Source organism: Kogia breviceps, chromosome 9 (assembly GCF_026419965.1).
Source record: "Kogia breviceps isolate mKogBre1 chromosome 9, mKogBre1 haplotype 1, whole genome shotgun sequence".
In the NCBI taxonomy this organism is placed as follows: domain Eukaryota; kingdom Metazoa; phylum Chordata; class Mammalia; order Artiodactyla; family Physeteridae; genus Kogia; species Kogia breviceps.
In genome coordinates, this window is record NC_081318.1 from 76040972 (window position 1) to 76068480 (window position 27509).

General features: G+C 38.5%; 1 protein-coding gene across 16 annotated transcripts in view; it reads left to right on the forward strand.

Annotated features, from left to right (window-relative positions):
- The first annotated feature begins 100 nt into the window (after positions 1-100).
- The window catches only part of SLC25A40 (solute carrier family 25 member 40), a 65265-nt gene continuing 37856 nt past the window's right edge, over positions 101-27509 (forward strand). For 9 of the 16 annotated variants that reach the window (XR_010842270.1, XR_010842268.1, XR_010842266.1 and 6 more), the window contains exons 1-3: positions 101-397; positions 24708-24812; positions 26253-26312. Coding sequence is in view for 10 of the 16 variants with exons in the window: in XM_067042669.1 (XP_066898770.1) it covers positions 298-397; positions 24708-24812; positions 26253-26312 (265 nt within the window). In the remaining 6 variants the exon portion in view is untranslated. Of the gene's footprint in view, positions 398-12084; positions 12139-19721; positions 19786-21419; positions 21486-24691; positions 24813-26252; positions 26313-27509 lie in introns of those variants that run through there. The other 7 variants (XR_010842271.1, XM_059074179.2, XM_067042672.1 and 4 more) reach the window with 4 other exon arrangements.

Genomic DNA, 27509 nt, shown 5'->3' on the forward strand with positions numbered 1-27509 from the left:
CGCCGTGCGCCCCGCCCCCTCTCACGCCGCGCGCCCCGCCTCGCGCTCTCCCCACGTGCTCGCGTAGCGCGCCCAACCCCACTTGGTGCCCGCCTCCTCGCGCTGCGCATTCGGCCCATCACACCCCGCCTCCTCGCGCCTGCGCCCCGCCCCCACGGGCCGCATCTCCGCCCCTGCGCCTTACCCACTGCGGCGTCTTGTCGCCCTCAGATCTGCTCTGGCTTCCCACTGCAGCTGTACTGTGCCCTGTACTGGCTTGAAGAGTTCTTGTGGCTCCGAGGTGGCCAAAGGGAGTGAATGCAGTTAGCACCGCCAGCCAGACCAACTCGCCTCCGAGGTCATTCCCGCCTTCTAAGGTTGCCGGGACCGCCTGCCCTCCAGCCGCTTCCTCCACCAGGTACGCTTGCTCCCCCGGGGTCGGCTGTCCCGGCGGCTGGAGGCGCGGCGGCTACGGCCGAGCCCGGACGCAGATTGGGGTGGGGCGGTTGGAGGCGGCGGCAGCCTCTAGCCAGCGCGCCCCGATTCTCAGAGCGCCGTTTTCGCGCGGTCACCGGCCGGCTGGAGGCAGGCCGCAGAGGGTCTTAGCGGGGAGAGAGTGGCCGGGGGTGTCGGAGCGAGGGTCGGGCAAGGAGGCCCCCGGCCTAGAGCGCGTCCAGGGTGCCTTGTGCTTTTTGGTACTTGCGTGCGCTGCTACGTTGACCTCTGTTGTGCACACCCGAGATTTCGTTTTATTGTGTAGAAGTTTAGTTCAACAATAACAGGAAAGAGAATTTGAAATCTCAAGTCTAGGATTTAGGGTCTGGACCTTGCACCGACCAGCTTGTAAAACTTGGGTTAAATTACCTAATCCCTTTGAATCTCAGGTTTTTTCATCTCTAAAGTGGGATTTGTAGTAAGGATTACATTTAAATGTTTTGGAAAGTAAATTGATTTTGTTTGGTAAGTGGGAAAACGCTTCACGCACAAAAAAAATGGATTTTGGTGTGTTTTTTCTTGTAAACTTCGTAAGGAGTAAAAGCGTTGAATCTTGTACTACGCTTTACATTCCTTATCTCCTGGCCACGATAGCGTCTCGTTGTTTGATGGTTGATTTTTAACTTAGTAGGTAAGGGAAGTTAGTGCCAGTGTTGCCGTTTCATAAATAAGGTAGTTTAAAAGCATAGAAAAGGGTAGATTGTAATACCTTTAGCCAAAATGGCGAACACAAAGAGATGTTCAGGTTTGCTAAGGGAAATGAGTTTTGCTGTGGGTGGTCTTAGTTTGAAGGGCCTGGGGAGACGATAATGGATCTATTTTAATTAGACACCGGGTAATATTTGTAATTCAGGACAGCTGTCTGGGAGAGGTTGGGGATGGTCAGGAGAGGGAAGACTGATATGAGAGACGTCATACAGACCAGTCGCTGATTCTCAGTCATGGGGTGATGCCTAAAAGGTTATCAGATCTTAAAAGGCAGGAGGAGGTGTAGTTTGAACAACACTAGAATTTCTGTTTGGGAAAAACAATCTGATTTCAAAATGTAAGCTACCAAAAGAGCACATGATTTTTATGTTTATAAAAAGTCTTAAAAGATTGAGAAACATTAGTATAGAAGGTAGTTAAAGCCACGGGAGGAAGTGGAAATTGCCCGGGAGAGCATGTGAAATAAGATGAGCGGAGGATGACGAACTAGTGAAGGGGACGGAGAAAAGGCCACAGAGTTAGGAAGAGAACTGGGAACTAATCTTCAAATGTCACAGAATTACAAACTTTGGGATCGTGCAGGCTTCACTAACTATATGGTTTTGGGTAATTTTGATCCTAAATTTTAATATCTGAAAATGGAGGTAATAAATACTTCTCTGACGTTGTGAGAATTAATTGGAACATTTTTGGAAGCTTAATTAGTACAGTGCCTGGCACAGAGTGAGAGCTGAGTAAGTGCTGTCATTCTGGTGAACTCTGTATCAGCCTCTCTCTCCATCTTCAAGCGTTCCAAAAGGCTAAGACTTGAAAAATAGGCCTTCGATTCTGGTGTTTAAGATGTCATTGGTTCCTTAGTGAGAATTTCAGGAGATGGCTAAGGTAAATACTAGATGAAAATGATAGGCTTGAAGTGGAGATGGGTTGACTATATACTCTTGCAAAAAACTTGTCAGTGTAGGAAATTATCATGATGGGAAGGGACGATAGGGTCTTTGGAAGGTTTAGGGGATATGGAAAATATAGGTTTCTGTTGAAGAAAATAAAAACAGGAAGCCCATTTTATGTTCCAGTGAAAGATGAGGTACCTTTCTTATTTACTATAAGGAGGAAGGACAGTAACATAGTGACATCCTAGGCTTTTAGACACACCCTTGACTGCACTGCAGGAGATAATGTCAAGCTGTGAATAAGCAGAAAGTTTGTTTTGCTGGACAATGTTAGAAATTTTCTGATCTGTAACCCAAGGACAATTTTTAAAAAATTATTATTGGAACTCACATCTTTTAGTAGCCACCAGAAGAAGGATGTGGTCATATATCTATGGCCTGTAAACATAGAAACCTCCTTACTATCATTCAAATAATCAGGGCTACTGGTCAAAGAATAAGATTTATTTAAAGTATGTCTTGAGATGTGCTTCAGGTGAAAGGTATACATGCAAGAAGAAATAAATGAAGGCAGCGTTACTTGTGAAAAGTTGGTTAAAAAATTCTATTAAACAAAGTTGGAAAACTGAGTAGAATTATGGTCTAAGTAAATGAACGTTTGACTGTGAATCAAGAGAAAATGAATTTCATTCAGTACTGGCACTATTCCTAGGTAGTTTTTTGACCTTGGGCAAATACTAACCTTGCCATACTACAATTTCCTCATCTGTAAATGAAAATAATGTGCTCTGTCTACCCCACAACTTTTTGCAATTATCCAATGAGGCCTTAATTTGCTTTTTCAGACTACCTCATGAATATACAAATATAATTTTTATTCTAGAGTCTAGACAAATGGATTTATTCATTCTTCTGCAATACCACTTTCCTTATTTCTTTTCCTTAAGCCTCTCCACCTGGCTCACAGTTGTTCCTCTTTACTTTTCATAACAAGCCTGACTTAGCCTTTATCTCCTGCTCATTTGGGGCCTTCAGTAATAGTCCAGTTTGATTTATTTGCCAGCTATTGATATATTATCTCCTGGAATGTGTTCTGTTGCTATTATTATTAGTTAATTTTCATATTTTAGAGTCTCATTACCCTGGTGAATTGGAGGGCCTAAGGTTTTTCTGAGATTATCAGTTCTTAGTTTTGCAAGCTAAGCATATGAAGGGATAGAGTTGGTAGTGGCTGTGGTGCTGAAATCAGTGTCTCAGGTGAGGCTGGTCTGGGAAACCAAGGAAGATTCAGCATATCAAGTCCCTGAACCTAACCTAAGTGAAGGGTCAAAAATGGAGAATAAGCAAGACAGGAAAATTCAAAATTTGAGAGTGAATCACGTTGAGACAGTATAATTCAGAGGCTGCTGTGGTACCTGTCGGAGCTGTTAAGGATACCGAGTTGGTTCAGAGGTTGTATTACATTCTGAACTAGATTGTAAATTCCTTTAGGATATTACACAATACATATTTGGCAATGATTTTTTTTATGGCTTTTTTGGGTCTTCATTGCTGTGTGTGGGCTTTCTCTAGTTGCGGTGAGCGGGGGCTACTACGCTCGGACCTCTCATTGCGGTGGCTTCTCGTTGCAGAGCACGGGCTCTAGAGCGCAGGCTCAGTAGTTGTGGCGCACGGGTTAGTTGCTCAACGGCATGTGGGATCTTCCCGGACCAGGCATCAAATCCGTTTCCCCTGCATTGGCAGGCGGATTCTTAACCACTGCACCACGAGGGAACTCCCAGCCATGGTTATAAAACAATCTACCTTCCTAGCCCACTTCTTTCTTTCCTTTTATATAGATTGAGCACCTACAATGTGCTAGGCCCAGTGAGACTTGTTTACTTTAAGATTCCCATTGAAGTCTCAACATGTAAGTTTTAAAAATTTCTAGTATGTTTTATAATCCACATACAATAAAGTGCACCCATTTTAAGCGTACGGATTGATGAGTTCTAACAAATATGTATATCCATGTAATTACCACCCCCCATCAAAATAAAGAACATTTCTGGCACCACAGAAAGTTATTTCACTCCTTGTTCTAATCTCCCTTCTCCCACCAGTGGTAACCACTCTTCTGATTTCTAATATCATAAATAGTTTTTCCTGTATTTCAACTTCATATAAATGGAATCATGTAATTATATGCTTTGCATCTCCATTATTTTGCATAACATATTTTCATGATTCATCCATGTTGCTACATGTATCAGTAGTCCATTCCTTTTTATTGTTGAGTAGTATTCCATTCTGTGAATATACCACAGTTTATCCGTTCCCTCTTGATGGATATTTGGGTTATTTCTAATTTGGGGCTATTATGAATAATGCTGATATGAACATTTGTATGTAGGTCTTTTTGTGGACATAGGTTTTTATTTTTCTTGGAATTGATAGATCACATGTTTACTGAGTGTTTAACATGATGAGAAACTACAGAAGTTTTTAGTAACTGTTCCTTGCAGCAATGTATGAGAGTCCCAGTTGTTAAACATCCTTGTCAGTCACTGGATGTGAACTGGTTATCTCATGTAGTTTTTTTTAAAAATTGAGATGAGGGCTTCCCTGGTGGCGCAGTGGTTGAGAATCCGCCTGACGATGCAGGGGATACGGGTTCGTGCCCCGGTCCGGGAAGATCCCACATGCCGCGGAGCGGCTGGGCCCGTGAGCCATGGCCACTGAGCCTGCGCGTCCGGAGCCTGTGCCCCGCAACGGGAGAGGCCACAGCAGTGAGAGGCCCGCGTACCACAAAAAAAAAAAAAAAAATTGAGATGAAATTCCCTAACATAAAATTCATTTAAACTATCTTGAAGTGTATAATTCAGTGACTTTTCAGTGTATTCACAGTGTTGTGCAACGATCACCACCATATAATTCCAGACATTTTCAATACCTCAAAAAGAAACCCAGTACTCATTAGGCAGTTATTCCTTATCCCTCCTGCCCCCCAACCTATGGCAACTACTAATCTGCTTTCTGTTTCTATGGATTTGCCAATTATGGACATTTCATATTGATAAAAATGGCATAATAAAATAAGTGTTTTTTTATGCTTGGCTTTTTTCATTTAGCATAATGTTTTCAAGGTTCATCCACATTGTAGCATGTATCAATACTTCAGTCTTTTTTTTATGGCTGAATAAAATTAAATTCCCTGGTAGGGTTATATCACATTTTGTTTATCCATTCATCAGTTGAACATTTGGATTATTTCTACTTTTGGCTGTTATGAATAACACTCTGAACATTTGCGTACAAGTTTTTGTTAGACTCTATTTTTCAGTTCTCTTGTGTATATACCTAGGAATTTCTGGGTCATATGATAATTAAAGTTTAACATTTTCAGGAACTGCCAAGCTTTTCCACAGTGGCTGCATCATTGTACATTGCTACCAGCAGTGTAAAAGGTTGCCTATTTCTCCATATCCTCATCTACACTTGTTATATTTCCTTTTTTCTTTGTTTAATTATAGCTTTCCTACTGGCTGTGAAGTGGTATCTCATTGTGGGTTTTTTTTTGGTGTGTGTGTGGTATGCGGGCCTCTCACTGTTGTGGCCTCTCCCGTTGCAGAGCACAGGCTCCTGACGCGCAGGCTCAGCGGCCATGGCTCACGGGCCCAGCCGCTCCGCAGCATGTGGGATCTTCCCGGACCGGGGCACGAACTCCGCGTCCCCTGCATCGGCAGGTGGACTCTCAACCACTGCGCCACCAAGGAAGCCCCAGGCTGAGACTTTTACTCAGCTAAAACTCAGTCAGATTGGGACTCGAAACCACTGTCTTCTAATTGAGATCGCACACCTGGTCTCAGGACTTAATGAAGCTCAGGTTCTTTATGTCTCGTCGCAGAAAGACTTCAGTGACAGACAGAGTTATAGATAAGAAGTGGATTTATTTAGAGAGATACACATTCCATAGACAGAATGAGGTCTGTCTCAAAAGGTGAGAGTGGCCCAGAATATGGGGAGGTTAGTTTTTATGGGCTGGGTAATTTCATAGGATTATTCCAACTATTTCGGGGGAAGGGGCAGGGATTTCTAGGAATTGGGCTGCCGCCCACTTTTTGTCCTTTTATGGTCAGCCTCGGAACTGTCATGACACCCATGGGTGTGTCATTTAGCATGCTAATGTACTACAATGAGCGTATGATGAGGCTCAGTGTCTATTGGAAGTGGAATCTTCTACCATCTTGGACCTAGTTGGTTTTAACCAGTTTATGTCGTATCCTCAATGGCTCTGTCATTCTTTAAGATTTGTGCTGTGCCCACTTCCCTCCTGTTTCACATGTACATATAAGATACATTAGTCTGTAGTTTTCAAGTGATGTCTTTTTATGGCTTTGGTATCAGAGTAATATTTGTTTTATAGAATGAGTTAGAAAGTATTCCCTTTCTTCTTGAGTCACTTTTGGTACTTTGTATGTTTCTAGGAATTTGTTTATTTCATCTAGGTTAAATGATTTGTTGACAGATACTTCTTCGTAATATTCTCCTATAATAATTTTTATTTCTGTAAAGCTGGTGGTAATATCTCTACTTTCATGCCTGATTTTACTAATTTGAGTCTTCTCCTTTTTTCTTGGTAAGTTTAGCTAAATGTTTGTTAACTTTGGTGATCTTTTTAAAGAAGCAACTTTTGGTTTCATTGATTCTCTATGGTTTTTCTTCCATTTTGTTTATTTACATTCTAATCTGTAATATTTCTTCCCTCTTCTTGCTTTGGGTTTAGGTAACTTCTTTTTTGGGGTTCCATAAGGGAGGATTTTAGGCCATTGATTTGAGAGATCTTTCTTATTTTTTTTTTATTTTTTAATTTTTTTATTTTTGCGGTATGTGGGCCTCTCACTGTTGTGGCCTCTCCCGTTGCGGAGCACAGGCTCCGGATGCACAGGCTCAGCGGCCATGGCTCACGGGCTTAGTTGCTCCGCGGCATGTGGGATCTTCCCGGACCAGGGCACGAACCCGTGTCTGCTGCATCGGCAGGCGGATTCTCAACCACTGCGCCACCAGGGAAGCCAATCTTTCTTATTTTTTAATGTAGGCTTTTACAACTATAAATTTCCCTCTTAGCAGTGCTTTCGTTGCATTCCTTAAGTTTTGATATGTTGTATTTTCATTCATTTCAAGGTGTTTTCTAATTTACCTTGTAATGGATTCTTTGACCTATTGGTTATTTAAGAGTTTATTGTTTCATTCAACATTTTTTAGTTTTCCAAATTTCCTTTTGATACTGATTTCTTATTCTGTGGTCAGAGAAGATGCTTTGTATTATTTTAGTCTTTTTAAACTTCTTGAAACTTTTTTTGTGCCTTAATGTATGATCTGTCATGGAGAATATTCCATGTTCACCTGAGAAGAATGTGTATTTTGCTCTTGTTTGGTGGAGTATTCTGTGTGTTGTTAGGTCTAGTTGGTTTATAGAATTGTTGTAAGTTTTCTAGTTCCTTGTTTATCTTTTGTCTAGTTCTGTTCATTATTGAAAGTGAAATATATTGAAGCTTCCAACTATTGTTGGGCTATCTTCTGTCAGTTTTTGCTTCATATTATTTGGTGCTCTGTTGTTAGGTGTATATATGTTTATAATCTTTTTATCTTGATAGATTGACCCTTATATCATCATATAACATTCTTCTTTGTTTTAACAATTTTTGTCATAAAATTTATTTTGTCTGCTATTAGTATTGTCACTCTAGCTCTCTTTTGGTTACCATTTTCATAGCATATCTTTTACACTTTTATTTTCAACCTATTTGTGTATTTGGCACTAAAATGAGTTTCTTGTAGACAGCATATAGTTAGATCACTTTTTATATTTAACCTTCCAGTCTCTGTCTTAGAGACTTTAATCCATTTATCTTTAATGAAATTATTCAAAGAGAAGACTTGCATTGCCATTTTGCTCTTTGTTTTCTGTATGTCATATATCTTTGTTACTCAGTTCCTTCACTGCCTTCTTTTGTGTTAGACGTTCTAGTGTGCTGTTTTGATTGCATTCTCATTTTTTCTGTGTATATTTTAGTTATGTTTTTAGTGGTTGTCTTGAGGATTACAGTTCACATTTATAACAGTGATTTCAGATTAATACCAACTTGGTTTTAATAGTATACAAAAACTTCACTCCTGTATAACTCCATTCGCCCAACCCCCTTATGTTGTTATTGTTATAAATGACATATTGTTACTGTTGTATGTATAACATATATAATGTATGCAGTATGTATAAGCACATATATAAAGTGCATTTAAATGTGTATATTATAAATATGTAACAAATATAAGTATTATATTTGTATATGTTATATTGATATATATAGTAAACATATAACATATAAATAAATATACAATGACATTGTATGTTACAAATAACATGATGTTATAAATGGCAGTGATTAACATAGATTTTTAATTATTTAAAAAATAAATTATTTTGGGGCACATTGGGTCTTTGTTGCTGCGCGCGGGCTTTCTCTAGTGGCGGTGAGCGGGAGCCACTCTTGGTTGTGGTGCGTGGTCTTCTCATTGCTGTGGCTTCTCTTGTTGCGGAGCACGGGCTCTAGGCATGTGGGCTCAGTAGCTGTGGCACATGAGCTCACTAGTTGTGGCTCACGGGCTCTAGAGCACAGGCTCAGTAGTTGTGGTGCACGGGCTTAGTTGCTCCGTGGCATGTGGGATCTTCCCAGACCAGTGCTCAAACCCGTGTCCCCTGCATTGGCAGGCAGATTCTTAACCACTGCACCACCAGGGAAGCCCTTAATTATTGTTTTATATGATTGTACTTTAAATCATTAGAAGGGAAAAAGAGGAATTACTAACCAAAAATCCATTAATGCAGACTTTTATGTTTATGTGTGTAGTTGCCTTTACTTATGTGCTGTTCTTTTACTTTCAATCTATTTTTGTTTTTGCATATAAAATAAGTCTCTTATAGATAGGGTACAGTTGGATTTTTAAAAAATTCTGCCAATCTTTGGCCTTTTTTGGATTGTTTAATCCATTTTACATTTAAAAGGATTTATGTCTGCCATTTTTCTATTTGTTTCTGCACATTTGTATAGTCACATTCTTCCTTCATTACTGCCTTCACTTGTTTTAAATAAATATTTTCTCATATACCATTTTAGTTTTCTTATCTCTTTTATTATATATTTTTGAGTTATTTTCTTAGTGGTTGCCTAGGGAATTATAATTCGTATTTTATAACAATCTGGTTCAGATTAGTATCATTTTAATTTCAACAGTATATGGCTCCATTCCCTTCCCCCTTCCTTTGGACTATTGTTGTCATACAAATTACATCTTTTTTTTTTTTTTTTTTTTTTTTTTTTTGTGGTATGCGGGCCTCACTGTTGTGGCCTCTCCCGTTGTGGAGCACAGGCTCCGGACGCTCAGGCTCAGCGGCCATGGCTCACGGGCCCAGCCGCTCCGCGGCATGTGGGATCTTCCCAGACCGGGGCACGAACCCGTGTCCCCTGCATCGGCAGGCAGATTCTCAACCACTGCGCCACCAGGGAAGCCCCAAATTACATCTTTATATATTGAATGCCTGTCAACAAAGATTTATTTTATTGCCTTATCCAGTTTTCTTTTATATTCATCTATATTGTTACCTTTGCCAGTGCTCTTTGTTTCATCATATGAATTCCAGTTACTACCTAGTGGTGTGTTTCATTTTAGGCTGACTGGATTCCTCCTAGTATTTCTTTAAGACAAGATCACTGGTGACAACTTCTATCTGATTTTGTTTATCTGGGAATATCTTAATTTTTTTCTCAATTTTGGAGGATAATTTTGCTAGATATAGAATTCTTTGTTAACAGTCTTTGTTGTTCACTGCTTGAAAATGTTATTCCACTGCCTTCTGGTCTCCATGGTTTTAGATACGAAATCAGCTTCTTATCATTGAAGGTCCTTTTAATATAATGAATTGCTCCTCTCCCTGCTTTCAGAATTCTCATTGTATTTGGCTTTTGGCAGTTTGATTATAATGTTCTCAGTGTGACTTTCTTTCAGTTTATCCTATCAGGAATTTGGGGAGCCTCTTGGATGTATAGTTTCTTATTCTCCTTCTCCCCCCACCACCATTAATCAAAGTTGGGAAGTTTTTGGCTTGTATTCTTTCTGTCCCTTTCTATCCACTCCTTCTGGGACTCTCATTATATGTAGGTTGGTATGCTTGATAATGTCACACAGGTCTCTGAGGCTGTTCATTTTTCTTCATTCTTTTTGTTTCTCAGATTGAGTGATCTCAATTGATCTTTCTTCAGGTTTGCTGATTCTTTCTTCTGCCCCCTCATGTATGCTATTGAATCTCTCTAGTGAATTGTTTGTTTCAGTTTTTATTTTAATTGTTTCTTTCTGCTTTTTTAGGTTCTAATTTGCTCTTTGCTGGTTTCTTAGGGGAGGTGCTTAGATCATGGTTTTTAGATTTTTTCTAATATAAGCATATAATGCTGTAAATTTCCTTGTAAGCTCTGCTTTAGCTGCATTTCACAATTTTTGGCAATTCTTGTCATTTTCTACTTCCACATAGGTTTGGGGAAGTATTTTATCAAATCCACAAATTAAAAAAATGGGGGATTTTAGTTATGATTCCTGTGAATTTATAATCTGGAAGAATTGATATATTTATAGCATTCATTATTTCAGTTCATGAAGTGGTATTTTTTTAAATTAATTTATTTTTGGCTGTGTTGGGTCTTTGTTGCTGCACGCGGGCTTTCTCTAGTTGCGGTGAGTGGGGGCTGCTCTTTGTTGAGGTGCGTGGTCTTCTCATCATGGTGGCTTCTCTTGTAGAGCATGGGCTCTAGGTGTGTGGGCTTTAGTAGTTGTGGCACGCGGGCTCAGTAGTTGTGGCTTGCGGGCTCTAGAGCACAGGCTCAGTAGTTGTGGCACATGGGCTTAGTTGCTCCGTGGCATGTGAGATCTTCCTGGACCAGGTCTTGAACCTGTGTCCCCTGCATTGGCAGACGGATTCTTAAGTACTGTGCCACCACGGAAGTCCGAAATCGTATTTACTTTTTACATTAAGACTTTAAAAAAAAATTTTACTCTTAATTGAAGTATATTTGATTTACAGTGTTGTGCTAATCTCTGCTGTATAGCAAAGTGACTCAGTTATACACATAGACATTCTCTTTTTATATTCTTTTCCATTACGATTTATCACAGGATATTGAATATAGTTCTCTGTGCTATACAGTAGGACTTTGTTTATCCATCCCATATATAATAGTTTACATCTGTTTATCCCAAACTCCCAGTCCTTCCCTCCACCACCCACCTCCCCCTTGGCAACCACAAGTCTGTTGTCTGTGTACGTAAGTGTTGTTTCTGTTTTGTAGATAGGTTCATTTGTGCCTTATTTTATTTTTTTAAAGATTTTTTTTTTTGAGGAGGACCTTTTTTTTTTTTTTTTGCGGTACGTGGGCCTCTCACTGTGGTGGCCTCTCCCGTTGCAGAGCACAGGCTCTGGACGCGCAGGCTTAGCAGCCATGGCTCACGGGCCTAGCTGCTCCGCGGCATGTGGGATCTTCCCGGACTGGGGCATGACCTGCATCCCCTGCATTGGCAGGTGGACTCTCAACCACCGCGCCACCAGGGAAGCCCAAGGTGGACCATTTTTTAAAGTCTTTATTGTTTGTTACAGTATTGCTTCTGTTTTTATGTTTTTTTTTTTTTTTTTTTTTTTTTTTTTGCGGTATTCGGGCCTCTCACTGTTGTGGCCTCTCCCATTGCGGAGCACAGGCTCCGGATGCGCAGGCGCAGCGGCCATGGCTCACGAGCTTAGTTGCTCCGCGGCATGTGGGATCTTCCCGGACCGGGGCACGAACCCGTGTCTCCTGCATCGGCAGGCGGATTCTCAACCACTGCGCCACCAGGGAAGCCCTATGTTTTGTTTTTTTTGGCCACAAGGCATGTGGGATCTTAGATCCCTGACCAGGGATTGAACCCACAGCCCCTGCATTGGAAGGTGAAGTCTTAACCACTGGACCACCAGGGAAGTCCCTGTGCCATATTTTAGATTCTACATGTAAGTGATACACGATATTAGTGTTTCTCTTTCTGACTTACTTCACTTAATACAATCATCTCTGGTTGCATCCATGTTGCTGCAAACGGCGTTACTTCGTTCTTTTTTTATGGCTGAGTAGCATTCCATTGTGTATATGTACCACATCTTCTTTATGCATTCATCTGTTGATGGACATTTAGGTTGTTTGCATGTTTTGGCTATTGTGAATAGTGCTGCTATGAACATAGGGGTGCATGTATCTTTTTGAATTATAAATACTTTAAAATTGGTTAAATTTTATATATTTTTTTTACAGATGTCTTGAGAATATGTTGTGAGACTTATTGCCAGAGTACATGAAGTTCTTGCATGCTCCTGTACATGCTGTTTATTTTAAATTTAATTTTCTATGTGTTACAGATATATAGAAATGTATTTAACTTAGCATATTGGTCTTTATAGCTAGCAACATTGCTAACTTATTAGTTTTAATAATTCAATGATGGACTTAAATTTTCTGTGTTTACAATTATGTCATCTGCAAATATTGATTCTTTTTCTCTTTCTAAACTTTATATATACTTTTTGCTTGACCTAGATGGCTAGAAAAACTTTAATAAAATATTAAATAGGTATAGTGGTAATGTATATTTTTATCATGTGCTTGATGTCAAAAGGAAACCTTCAACACTTAATTATTTTTTAAAATATTCATTTATTTATTTATTTGGCTGCATTGAGTCTTAGTTGTGGCATGCAGGATCTTCACTGCAGCATGTGGGATCTTTCATTGCGGTGCATGGGGTCTTCGTTGCAGCATGTGGGCTTCTCCCTAGTTGTGGTGCCTGGGCTCCAGAGGGAGTGGACTCAGTAGTTGTGGAGTGCAGGCTCTCTGGTTGTGGTGCACAGGCTCCAGAGCACACGGGCTTAGTTGCCCCGTGGTATATGGGATCTTACTTCCCTGACCGGGGATCAAACCCACGTCCCCTGCATTGGAAGGTGGATTCTTAACCACTGGACAACCAGGGAAGTCCCCTCAACACTTCATTATTATGTGTAAGAATGCTTTTTGATTTCTACTTTGACCCATGAGATATTTAGTGGTGTGCTATTCAGCTTCCCAGTATTTAGGGATTTCTGGATACCTTTCTTTTTTTGTTTTCTAGTTTAATTCCGTTGTTGTCACAGAACATACTTTATATGATTTAAAATCTGTTAAATTCATTGAGACTTTTCTCGTGGCCCAGATCGAAGCCTATCATGGTAAATTGGTTTTGTGTGTGTCTGTTTTTCCCAGTACCAAGAGTAGTTTCATACTTGAGGTTGTTTTAAAGAATGAATGTTAGATAGCCTGTCCAAAATTCCCTATGGAAGTAGCTACTACCAAATGGAGTGTTATTTATGCATTTAAACTTTTCAGTGATTTGTGGAATCGAATACTTGTGGCTATGAGAAACCCGTGTATAAAGTGAATAATATTGTATCTCTTATGTTACAGTGGTTAGTTTACATTGTAGTGACTCAAATGACCAAAAATTATAAAACTCAATGAGGATTTCTCTTCTTCTTTGGTTTAGTATATGTTATTATATTTTTGTGGTAAGGTTGGTGATTGTTTATGTACAAAATAATCATAGCCTTTTCATCACCAAAAAAATGCATGAATTTTTCTGAGTATCTGTTTAACAAATAATAAAATTATGCATATTTTGAAAACACAAAATGAAATTCACAGATACAATTATAATTCACAGTTATAGTCTATCAAATATTTAAGGATCAAATAATCCCAACCTTACAGACTCTTCTAAAAGAAAATATTCTCCACCTAATTTTATGAGATTAGCATAGCCTTGATACCAAAACCCAATAAGTGTGGTATAATAAACACTAGAAAGTTAGAAATATTTTGAACAGAATGAAAATGACAACACAATATCTCCAGATTTGTGAGATGCAATATAAACAGTGCTTGAAAGGGAATTTTTAGCCCTACAAAGCCTATCTTAAAAAGAAGAAAGATATTAAATCAATAATGTCCACAAACCCAAGGTAAAAAAGGAAAGAAATAAAGATGATGTGAGAAAGCAGTGGTATAGAAAAGAAAAACAATGGAGGAAATGAGATCAAAATTTGGTTTTCTGAGGTCAGTAAAATTTATAACTGTCTTGCCAGATTGATCAGGAAAGAAAGAGGAGATGCAAATTAATATAAAGAAAGAGAGGCAACATAACTACAGAGCCTATAGCCATTAAATGGACAATAAAGCAATATTATGAACAACCTTATGCTCATATGTTTAACAAATTAAATGGACAAATTCCTTGAAATACACAAACTGCCAACACTTACACAAGAAGAAAGAAATAACCCAAATATCCTTATATCTCCTAAAGAAAACTCCTGGCTCAATTCTGTCAAATGTTAATCAAAATAAGACAAAAACAATACAAGAAAAGAAAATTATGCACCAGTGGACTTCCCTGGTGGTGTGGTAGTTAAGAATCCACCTGCCAATGCAGGGGACATGGGTTCGAGCCCTGGTCCAGGAGGATCCCACATGCTGCAGAGCCACTGAGCACGTGTGCCACAACTGCTGAGCCTGCGCTCTGTAGCCTGCGAGCCACAACTACTTAGCCTGCATGCCACAACTACTGAAGCCCGTGCACCTACAGCCCGTGCTCCGCAACAAGAGAAACAGCCACAATGAGAAGCCCCTGCACCACAACGAAGAGTAGCCCCTGCTCGCCGCAACTAGAGAAAGCCCGCACGCAGCAACAGACCCAAAACAGCCCAAAATAAAAATTAATTAATTAATAAAAAAAATTATGCACCAGTATCCCTCATGAACATGATACTAAAATTCTTAGCAAAAATTTAACAAGTCAAAACTAATGCTATACAAAAAGGATAAAACATAATCAAGTGGTGTTTATCCTAGGAATGCAAAGAAGTTTAAACATTAAAAAGTCAAGCAATGTAAATTGCCATATAATGAGCTTAAAAGGAAAAGCCATACAATCATCCCAATAGATGCTATATTACCTATCTGTTGCTGTGTAACAAATTACTCCAAAATATAGTGCTTTAAAGCAACAGTTATTTACTATCTCACAGTTTCTGTGTGTCAGGAATCTGGATGTGGCTCAACTGGGTAAAACTTGGTCTTTCACAAGGGTGCAGTGAAGATGCTAGCTGAGGTTATATTCATCTCAAGGCTCAACTAGGGAGGGATTTGCTTCCAGTCTCACAAATGTGGTTGTTAGCAAGGTTCAGTTTCCTATGACTTGTTGGACTGGAGGGGCCCTAGTTCTGTGCTGGCTGTTGGCCAGAGGCTGCCCTTGGTGCCCAAGTGGGCCTCTCCGTCAGGCAGTTCACACCATAACAGCTTCTATCAGAGCAAGCGAGAGAGAGCAAAAAGTCAACTAGGATGAATGTCACAGTTGTTTATAACATAATCTTAAAAGTAACATTTTATCTCTCTGTCCTGTTCTTTAGAAGTGGTACAAGGAAGAAAAGGAAAAAAACTGGGTTAAGAAGATATCACAAATAACCCTGTGAAAAGATGTAAAACATCATTATTCCTTGGGAAAATGCAAAGTACTACCACATTGAGATATCACTACTCAGCTATTCAAATGGGTACAATTTTTAAAAATCACCATACCAAGTTAAGGATGTGGAGTAACCAGAACTTACTGGTGAGAATATAAAATGATACAACTGCTTTGGAAAATACTTTGGCAATTTCTTAAGAACTTAAACATGCATTTGCCATTTGATCCAGCCATTTTATTTCTACTTATTTGCTCAAGACTTAGATGTGGATATTCATAGCTCCTTTATTTGTACTAGCTCCCAACTTGAAACAACCCAAATTTCCATCAGCTGGTGCATGGATAAAGAAATTGTAGTATATTCGTACAGTGGCATACTACTTAGTAGGAGAAAGGAACTAAGTATCAAGGAGGGAAAGTATAATAAATTAGGATTGGAAAGAAAATTCATTAATGTGATGAAGAGTGTTTGTTTAAAAATGAATAGATAAATAAGTCTAGAGCAAACATCATCCTAATGGGGAATCTTAGAAGAATTCTTTTTAAATTCAGGAATGGAACAGTGATCACCACTCTTGCTCAAATACTCTATTGGAGATCCTAGTCTGTGCAGTAAGAAAATTAAAATGGTAGCAAAATGATTGGGAATGGCAGAAATCAATGTCATTGTTTGCAAACAGTATAAACTTACAATATATGCTTTTGCAGACAACATGGAAAACTCGAGAGTCTATAAGTCAATAATTAGACATAATAGAGGATTTCTTTTAGCAAGGTTGGCTGGATACATGTTGAATATACAAAATTAGTTACATGTGCTAACAACAAGGAGAATGTGTAATTAAAAGGAAGACACTGTTAGTATTAGAGATTATCAAGTATCTAGAGTTAGATTTGCCACAAATATACAGTATCTCTGTAGGACAAATTAATTTTTTCAGAACAACATTAAGGAAGACCTGAATAAATGAAGGAGTAGACTATTCGTGGATATAATTCTCTCCAGTTTTATCTGTAGATTCAATTCAATTCAAATCAAAATCCCAAAGAGGTTTTTCAAGGAAAATGGTAAGATTTTTTTTTTTTTTTTTTTTTTTGCGGTACGCGGGCCTCTCACTGTTGTGGCCTCTCCCCTTGAGGAGCACAAGCTCCGGACGCGCAGGCTCAGCGGCCATGGCTCACGGGCCCAGCCGCTCCGCGGCATGTGGGATCTTCCCAGACCGGGGCACGAACCCGTGTCCCCTGCATCGGCAGGCGGATTCTCAACCACTGCGCCACCAGGGAAGCCCGGTAAGATTATTTTTAAACTTACATGAAGGACCATAGGGCCAAGAATAATCATGACACTTCTGAAGAATAGGGAGGGTAGACTTGCCCTACCAAATATGAGGACTTATTAGGACACAATAATTATATAGTGTGTTATGGTTTAAGGATGGATAAGTTGACCAATAGAATAGAGAGACTAGAAACAGTTCCACACAGGAATGGAACTTAGTTATGACCAAGTAGTATGTCAGTTGAAAGGAGAAAGGAGAGATTATTTAATACTTGGAGCTGGATAAAGTAGTTATCTATTTTAACATGGAAAAAGATGAAATTAGATCACTACTTCACATGCTATTAAAATACTTTTCTGCATGGATTAAGGACTTAATATTTGTCAATAGCAAAAGTTTAAAACTTTTAGGGAGAAAATATAGGTGAATATCTTTTGGACTTTTGAGTAGGGCAAGATTGTTTAAAGAAAACTCAAAAGAAAGAAGCGCTATCCATAAAGGAAAAGGCCGGGACTTCCCTGGTGGCGCAGTGGTCTGCCTGCCAGTGCAGGGGACACGGGTTCAAGCCATAGTCCAGGAAGATCCCACATGCCATGGAGCAGCTAAGCCCATGCACCACAACTACTGAGCCTGCACTTCAGAGCCTGCCTGCCACTACTACTGAAGACTGTGCGCTTAGATCCGGTGCTCCACAACAAGAGAAGCCACCACAATGAGAAGCCCGCGCACCGCAATGAAGAGTAGCCCCTGCTCGCCACAACTAGAGAAGGCCTGTGCACAGCAACGAAGACCCAACACAGCCAATAAACAAACAAATATATAAATAAATTTATTTTTAAAAAAATTAAGGAAAAGGCCAATAAATTGGCTACATTAAGAATTTTGACCCTTATACCATATACAAAATCAACTCAAAATGGATTAAAGACTTAAATATAAGACTCACAGTTTTAAAAAATCCTAGAAGAAAAGAGGTGAATAGCTCATAGCATTTATCTTGGCAGTGATTTATTGGATGTGACACCAAAAGCACAGCAATAAAAACAAAAGACAGATGGGACTGTATCAAACTGAAAAGCTTCTGTACACCAAAGGAAATAAATAATAGAGTGAAAAGACAGTCTATGGGATGGGAGAAATATATGTACAAACAATATATCAAATAAGGGATTAGTATCCTAAATATATAAGGAGCACGTACAACACAACAACAAAGAAGCAAATAATCTGATTTAAAAATGGATAAAAGACCTTAATAGACATTTCCCCAAAGAAGATGTGCAAATGGCCAACAAGGATATGAAAAGACACTGAGCATTACTAATCATCAAGCAAATGAAATCAAAATCAAAGGGTTATCGCTTCACTTGTTATGATAGCCATTATTAAAAAACAAAACAAAATAACAAGTGCTAGTGAGGATGCAGAGAAATCAGAACATTGTGCATTGTTGGTAAGAATGTAAAATGGTGTACTATGGAAAACAGTGTGGAGATTCCTCAAAAAACTTAAAATAGAACAACTATATGATCTAGCAATCCCTCTTTTGGATACTTATCCAAAAGAATTGAAATCAGGATCTCAAAGAGATATTTGTATTCCCATGTTCATTGTAGCAATATACATAATTCAAGAAATGGAAACAATGTAAATGTTCATCAGTGGATGAATGGATAATGAAAAGGTGGTAGCATACATACAATAGAGTATTATATACTTTTTATAAAAGAAGGAAATCTATCATATGCTACAACATGGATGAACTTTGAGGGCATTATGCTGGATGAAATAAGCCAGTCACAGAAGGAGCAATACTGCATGATTCTAATCATAAGAGGTATCTAAAGTAGTCAAACGCTTAGCAGAAGAACATAGCATGGTGGTTGCCAGCGGCTGAAAAGAAGGGGGAAATAAGGAGTTGCTATTTAATGGGTATAGAGTCTCAGTCATACAAAATGAAAAAGTTCTAGAGATCTTCTGTAAAACAATATGCATATAGTTAACAGTGCTGTACTGTACACTTAAAATTTTGTTAAGAAAGTAGACTTCATGTTGTGTTTTATTTTAACCACAAAAAATAATTACGAACTTTATCAAAAGATACTTTAAAGAAAGTGGAAAGGTAAATCATAGACTCTGAGAAGAGACAGTTCACACAGCCTGCAAATAATTTGTACTAAGAATAAAAAATGCCTCAAACCAATAAAAAGAAGTAAATACCCCAGGAGAAAAATGGGCAAAAGATATGAATGGACATAGTACAGAAGAGGCAATACATACTGGTAATAATAGGAAGAGATGTTCAGCATCGTTAATGATCAGGGAACATAAAACTATAATAAGATAGCATTTAACACACATTTGATGGAAAAAATTTAAAGTTCTGATGATACTAAGTATATATTGATTTACTGTTTTCTGACTTGGATATTGCTCTAATCCTTTTACTAAAGCATCTCCATTCATCGCTTGATTGAGTAGATTTTGTCATCAGGTAGCTTTCTTCCCCCAACAGGGACTCATTGATTATTCATGTTAAGAATGTTTGCCATTTATATTTGACGTCCACTTGGCCAGGTATAGCAAATCATTAATATTAACTTAAGTAGAGTACAGAATGCAGAAAAAGTATAGAAAAGAGGAATTTTGTATAGCTGTATAGGAATTTTGTATAGTTGAGCAAGGAAGCTATTCTTGTAGAACATTTGTTTATGACTCACAAAGTTAAAGGAGATATTAATGTTAAAGTCATCTTTCTCACTAGTCCGTGTGCTCCCTTAAAAAGGGATGGTACCTGCCACATAGAAGAGTGGATACAAAGAAAAAAGGTAAGTAGGTTGATTGGACTGGAGGGAATTTAATTATTTAATATTTATTTATTTTTTGGCTGCATCGGGTCCTAGTTGCAGCATGCGGGATCTTTCGTTGTGGAGTGCGGGCTTCTCTCTAGTTGTGGTGCGTGGGCTCTGTAGTTGGCAGTGCGCGCACTCAGTAGCTGTGGTATCTTAGTCCCCCAGCCAGGGATCGAACCGGCATCCTCTGCATTGCAAGATGGATTCTTAACCACTGGACCACCACGGAAGTCCCCCTGGACTGGAGGGAATTTAAAGCACTGGAGAATACATTTTGAGTTCTAGACATTCCACTAAGATTATATATGTATAACTTGCCACTTTTTCTTCATATTCTGCTGAATCTTTGGGTATGTTATCCATTTGACCCACAATATTTTGAAAAGGAGACGAATTTTTCAGATGTCATAAGTAGATTCATGTTATGATCTTCAGAGATTGTTGATACGACATTTTTCTGAAATATATATATGTTAAGAAATAAAAGTTCAATAACCTTAATTTTTGGTTCTAAAAAGTTACATCTGATTTTTGGATTTTTCCCCTTACATCCTAAATAATTGCTAGAAATATGTCAATTTTTCTGGCCTTAATTTAAGATGAGACTATTCAGGTTGCCAACTTTGCTAGGATGGTGCCAAAATAAAGCACTGTAGGTCTTTTTACCCTTCTGGAGGAGGCATATACCTGAATTGTAGCATATGTGTGTTATTTTTCCACTTAAAAGACCTGTGTTCAAATAAATGTTAGAAGTAGGTACTTAGATTTGAAGGTTCTACATACATTTCAGGAATTTTAAAAAATTATTGTGCGAATTTTCCCATATACAGAAAAATTAAGAAGAGTGAAATATTTAACACCTAGATTTAACAGATCATTAACATTATATTTTTTTCTGAACTATTATAAACGACAGCTATCATAACATTTCAGCCCTTAATACGTCAGTATGAACCTCTTTTAAAAAAAGACACTTTCTACGTAACCGTAATAACATCTCACTAACAAAATCAACAGTAATTTTAAAATGTTATCTGATATCCAGCCCATGTTCAGATTTCTTTAGTTACTTTCAGGCTGGCTTTTTAAAGTTCGTTTTTTCAAACCAGGATGCATTTGGTTGGATTCCTTTATTCTAGAACGGTTATACCTCCCCTGCCACCTTTTTTCCCACCCTACTTTTACCTGTTGAAGAAACTAAGACAGTAGTGCTGTAGACCAGAGTATTACACCTTCTCCTATATTTTGTGGCAAGCTTTACCATGTTAACTTTAGTCTCTGAATTTCCTGTGTCACAAAATCTGGTTGTTCAGCTTCTGTTGATACTAAGATGGGTCCATATGTTCAGATTTAGAATTGTTTTTAAAGCAGAGTATATTTACTGGGAAAATATGAAGATATTTTTGTGAAAATACTTTCATAACTCTAATGATAACATTTGTGGAGTGCTCTTCATATTCCTCAAAGCACTTAATAGAAATGTTTAAAAAATAATAGTTAATAAATATTTGTTAATTTGTGTTTTAGAGTTTTTATATACTCCTTTCCTTTAGGCTTGTTATCCCTTTCCTGTGTGAAAAGATGAGAGTTACTTTCTTTTTTCACTACAGATTTTCAGCTACTGATGTTACAAACAAAATATTGGAACACAGAGTTGAGGAAAAGACTTTAACCAGGTAGGTAAATAATAAAAGTCTGAAGAAACAATACAGGGCTTCCCTGGTGGCACAGTGGTTAAGAGTCTGCCTGCCAATTCAGGGGACACGGGTTTGAGCCCTGGTCTGGGAAGATCCCACATGCCACAGAGCAACTAAGCCCATGCTCCACAACTTCTGAGCCTGCACTCTAGAGCCTGCGAGACACAGCTACTGAAGCCCGCGTGCCTAGGGTCCATGCTCCATAACAGAGAAGCCACTGCAGTGAGAAGCCTGTGCAATGCAACTAAGAGTAGCCCCCTGCTCGGCCCAACCAGAGAAAGCCCGTGCACAGCAACAAAGACCCAACGCAGCCAAAAATAAAATAAAGATATTTTTTAAAAATAAAAATTAAAAAAAAACAATACAACTACCATTCATTTTTATAAAGGTCATTATTGGGATAATTGACAAAATTGGAAAATGAACTGTAGAGTACTATCAACATTGTTTCCTCAATTTGATAATTGTACCTTGATTATATAGTAATATTCTGAGGTATTTAGGATGACGGGTGTGATGTATGGCAATCTACTTCCAAATGGTTTAGAAAAAAATAAATGAGAGGGCATTTGGTGAATTTATGGGCTAATAGGAACTCACTTATTGTCAATGTGGAAGTATAAGTTGGTCCAATCTTTCTGGAAAGCATTTTGGCAATATGTCTCAAGTTTTTAGCTTAGCCCAGCAATCTTACTTCTTTTTCTATAGTAATTGTAGGAACACTACAATAAGATGTATGTATAAGGATATTTATATGAGGGTTTATGAAATAAATGAATTAATGATAAATTGGCAGTAGCCTAAATAAGACTATGAGGATGACTAAATAAATATAATTAAAAACCATGTAAGCATAAAAAATGATAATGTAAATCTATTTATTGGCATGTTTGTTACATACATATATTTTAATATAAATATTTATTTTTTTTGGCTACATTGGGTCTTCGTTGCTGCACACTGGCTTTCTCTGGTTGCAGCGAGCGGGAGCTACTCTTCATTGTGGTGTGTGGGCTTCTCATGGCGGTGGCTTCTCTTGTTGCAGAGCACGGGCTCTAGGCTCACAGGCTTCAGTAGTTGTGGCACGCAGGCTCTAGAGTGCAGGCTCAGTAGTTGTGGCACACGGGCTTAGTTGCTCTGTGGCATGTGGGATCTTCCCGGACCAGGGCTCAAACCTGTATCCCCTGCATTGGCAGGCGGATTCTTAACCACTGCACCACCAGGGAAGCCCTGTAATATATATATATATATATATATTTTTTTTTTTTTTCCTGTAATATATTTTTAAGTGTCAAAGCTGGCTACTAAACAATATGAGTAGTATTCATCTATTTTGTCTTTCAAAAAAGGTGCATGTACACAGATACAGGAATACATATACACAGATAATATGAATGTTTGTATGTAATTGATTAGATGTAATCTTCGTGTGTGTATACATATATTATACATATACATATATGTGATTTTATGCACATAGATATTTGGAAAGATGATACTCTAGTGGTTACTTTTTCGTTTTATTTTATTTTTTTGGTTGCACTGTGTGGCTTGCGGGATCTTAGTTCCTGGACCAGGGATCGAACCTGGGCCCTCAGCAGTGGAAGCATGGAGTCTGAACCACTGGCCTTCTAGGGAATTCCCTTTTCTTTTTTTAAATATGTTTTATTTTCTTGGCCATGAGTGGCTATTTTTTATTTTTTAAATTAATTTATTTTTGGCTGTGTTGGGTCTTTGTTGCTGCTCGTGGGCTTTCACTAGTTGCAGTGAGCAGGGGCTACTCTTCATTGCAGTGCATGAGCTTCACATTGCAGTGGCTTCTCTTGTTGCAGAGCACGGGCTCTAGGCACACGGGCTTCAGTAGTTGTGGCACACGGGCTCTAGAGCACAGGCTCAGTAGCTGTGGCGCACAGGCTTAGTTGCTCCACGGCATGTGGGATCTTCCCAGACCAGGGCTTGCACCAGTGTCCCCTCCATTGGCAGGTGGATTCCTAACCACTGTGCCACTAGGGAAGCCCCAGGTGGTTATTTTTTAAAAATAAGTTTATAAGTGATTTTTATATTCTTTTGTGTTAACTGAGTTGTTTTTTGTTGTTGTTGTTGTTTTTGCGGTACGCGGGCCTCTCACCGTTGTGGCCTCTCCCGTTGCGGAGCACAGGCTCAGCGGCCATGGCTCACGGGCCCAGCCGCTCCGCGGCATGTGGGATCTTCCCGGCGAACCCACGTCCCCTGGATCGGGAGGCAGACTCTCAACCACTGTGCCACCAGGGAAGCCCTAACTGAGTTTTTCAAAAGAGTATATTTTGCTTTTCTCATTAAAGTTTTCTAAGATAACGCTTCTTACGAAGATTATGTTTTTGATTTTATTTTGTACCTTTGCAGCAGTGTTTGATATGCAATAAAAATAGTGCTATATTTGCTGATAATTCTGTACTAGATTCGAGTACCTGAGTAGTTCTTTTGAGGCTAAATTCAGATTTTGAGCCTTGTTGGTCAGCTGCTTTCATTCTTTTACATGGCCAGAGTCCATTTTCTTAATGCTCTATTAATTGTCTTTCACATGTGATGCTGCTCACATAGCTTAGCTGAAGTACATTACCATTTTTGGAAAATAGAGAACATGTTCTATTAAGGATGATTGTTTAGTGCCTTGGGGTATAGAACTTACATGTTTACTTCTGATAGTGGTCAACAACATGTGCTTTTAAAAAAAATAATTAATTAATTAATTAAGTTAGTTTTGGCTGTATTGGGTCTTCGTTGCTGCGTGCAGGCTTTCTCTAGTTGTGGTGAGCGGGAGCTACTCTTCATTGTGGTGCGCGGGCTTCTCATTGTAGTGGCTTCTCTTGTTGCAGAGCACGGGGTCTAGGCGTGCAGGCGTCAGTAGTTGTGGCACATGGGGTCATTAGTTGTGGCTCACAGGCTCTAGGGCACAGGCTTAGTAGTTGTGGCGCACAGGCTTAGTTGCTCCGTGGCATTTGGGATCTTCCTGAACCAGGGCTCGAACCCATGTCCCCTGCATTGGCAGGCTGATTCTTAACCACTGCGCCACCAGGGAATTCCAACAACAAGTGCTTTGATAGTAATACTAGTTATTGTTTTTATAGTTTATTTAACTTTTAGCAGTTGATTTTAAGGGCATTTTCTATTACACTTTTATTTTACATCTTGCTTTTCTTTAACAGATTTTTCTTCTGTTAGTTAAAAATATGGATCCTGAAGCAGAGGGACTACCAATTATCAAAGTGACTCCTCTTCAACAAATGCTTGCCTCTTGTACTGGAGCTATACTGACATCACTGCTGGGTAAAATAATATGTAGATTATGTAACTGAATGAATCATTGATTCCATTTGAGTTTTACTATCTGTGAAATAATGATATTATCATTCATGCTTCATCATGATAACATGAAAAGAACCCTGGACAGAGAATCAAGAGACTAGAATTTTATCCTTGCTTTGCCATTCTCAGGGTGAATGCATGTTGGGATAGTCCTTATTCTCTTTGAAATTAATTTTACATCTCCAAAATTAGGGGCTTAGATCAGGAGTTCTTTGAGGTCCCTATCAATATTAAACTTTTATGACTATTATCCTTTTTTTAATAGACAGTAAGAAGATGGAGTAAAATATTAGCATAATGAAAAATACAGATATTGGACAACTTATAGTAACAACAAATTCAAATTATATTTTACTTTGCTTTAGTAACAGTGAATTGCTTAAATTCCTCTGGACCACATTTTTCTGTCTTTTTTTTTTTTTTTTGCGGTACACGGGCCTCTCACTGCTGCGGCCTCTCCCATTGCGGAGCACAGGCTCCAGATGCGCAGGCTCAGCGGCCATGGCTCACGGGCCCAGCCGCTCCGCCGCATGTGGGATCCTCCCGGACCCGGGCACGAACCCGTGTCCCCTGCATCGGCAGGCGGACTCTCAACCACTGCGCCACCAGGGAAGCCCTTTCTGTCTTTTTTAATGAATTTCTTGTAGACACAGCCAAATGACATAGTTAGGTGACAGTTTAGCATTTTAATGACTTTAACTTGGCTAGTTTATTTAAATACGATAGCAGATGATTAGAAAAAATGTAAACAAATTGCTTTAGAATGTAGTGTCTTTAGGTCAGAATGCTAGGGTTGTGAAGGCTTTAGAGATCTTCTAATGTGACTTCCTCATTCTCAGATGAGGAAATACAGCCTGCAAATTAAAACCATTCTCCTTTGCTGCACTGTTCCCAAATGGAGTTACACAATGTGGTAGTAAGGATGATTTATGACTAGCTTACTCAAATTTGCATTATCTTTAGTTTTTGTTTGATATAGGTGAATTTAACAGAATAGGAAGATTTATATTGTTTGATTACTGATTGTTTGTAATACAGAGTTATTCTCAAATATTTAAATGGACTTTTGGAACTTTCATTCTTTACCTTAAATAACATATTTTCTTATAAATAGTAGTATTTTAGTTTTAATGCTAATGGAATTATAAGTGTAGAAATATTATAAATGAGAGTTGAGTACTTGTGAGAGAAGTAATTACATTTTCTTATTGGTACTCTTTAAACAAAATTCAAGGGCAAAAAATTAGAATGTTAACACTCAAAACCACTTGAAGATAAATAATCTTACCCATTATGTAGTCATGAGGAAAGGTATCATTCGGTGTACTTTGTGTTCTTTGGACAAATGTCTATACAATTTATAGGTATCACTTGTTAATTGAGATTTATGTATCTTCATAGTGACACCCTGTGATGTTGTTAAAATTCGACTCCAAGCCCAGAACAACCCATTCCCCAAAGGTATGTGTTCTGCTTATCCTGAAAACATTGTTAGATTTTTAAATGTTGCTGTAGTCATTTTTGTTTGAATAATATTCTCTTGTTAGTTTTTAAAAATTGATGCCTTTATCCTCATGCAGAAACATTTTCTCATTTCTTAGTTGTACATGATGAGGTCTATAGGCAGAAAACAAATACAGTTGACCCTTGAACAATGAGGGGGTTAACACTGCCCACTGTCCATGTAGTTGTCTGCCTGTAATTTATAGTTGGCCCTCAGTGTCCACAGTTCCTCTGTTTTCGCAGTTCCTCATCCTTGGATTCAACCAACTACAGATTGTGTAGCACTGTATTATTTACTATTGAAAAAAATCTGCATAAGTAGACCTTCACAGTTCAAACCTGTGTTGTTCAGGGGTCAACTGCCTGTGTGTATGTGTATATATAAAACATATAACACTTTCATGAACCTACTAATTAAAGCAGAGGACAATTTTATATTTGAGTATATGCCTCACAAGTAAGAACAGAATTAAACTTGTAAGGCATCTTAGAATCTAGCTTCCTACTTTAGTCCAAGAGCTGTGCTCATCCTACAGTATTCATCCAACAGTCATCTAATTGTTGCTTGAATAGTGATAGGAAAGTCATTATTTTACCCGGCAGCTTGGTTAATTGCTGGACATTATAGCTTATGTGGACTTTGAGAAGAGTAATTATATGTTTTTATTAGATGGGCAAAAATAGCGATTCCTTGATCAATATTTTGTGATTTTATAAAGATAATGCTGTTTCAAACATGTTTAAGTAGCAGAAAACAGACTGAGAAAGCTAGCTTTCTCACAGACATAAATGCCACTCTGTTGAATGCATAACAGTGAGACAGTGAACATCAGGCATTGTTTCAGGTGGATGAAAGGATAGATGGATTGTAGGAAGAGACTGAAAAGTAAAGTAGTTTCCTGTACATTAAAGTTAGACTAATGTATTATGAAATTGACAGAATTATATATGGTCGAATAGAGAAGACAGTTTTGGCAGCAAGAATGAATCTAATAATGGGAAGGATCGTTATTAGAGAAAGTTGTAGTCAGTTAAGAGGGAGCTGACAAATATCTAGATTGAGCAGTATAAATACAGAGAAAAGGACAAAGCACAGCATTATTTACATTGGTTGAGAAAAACATTTTTTCATAGTCTGTTTTTTCAATTGATGTA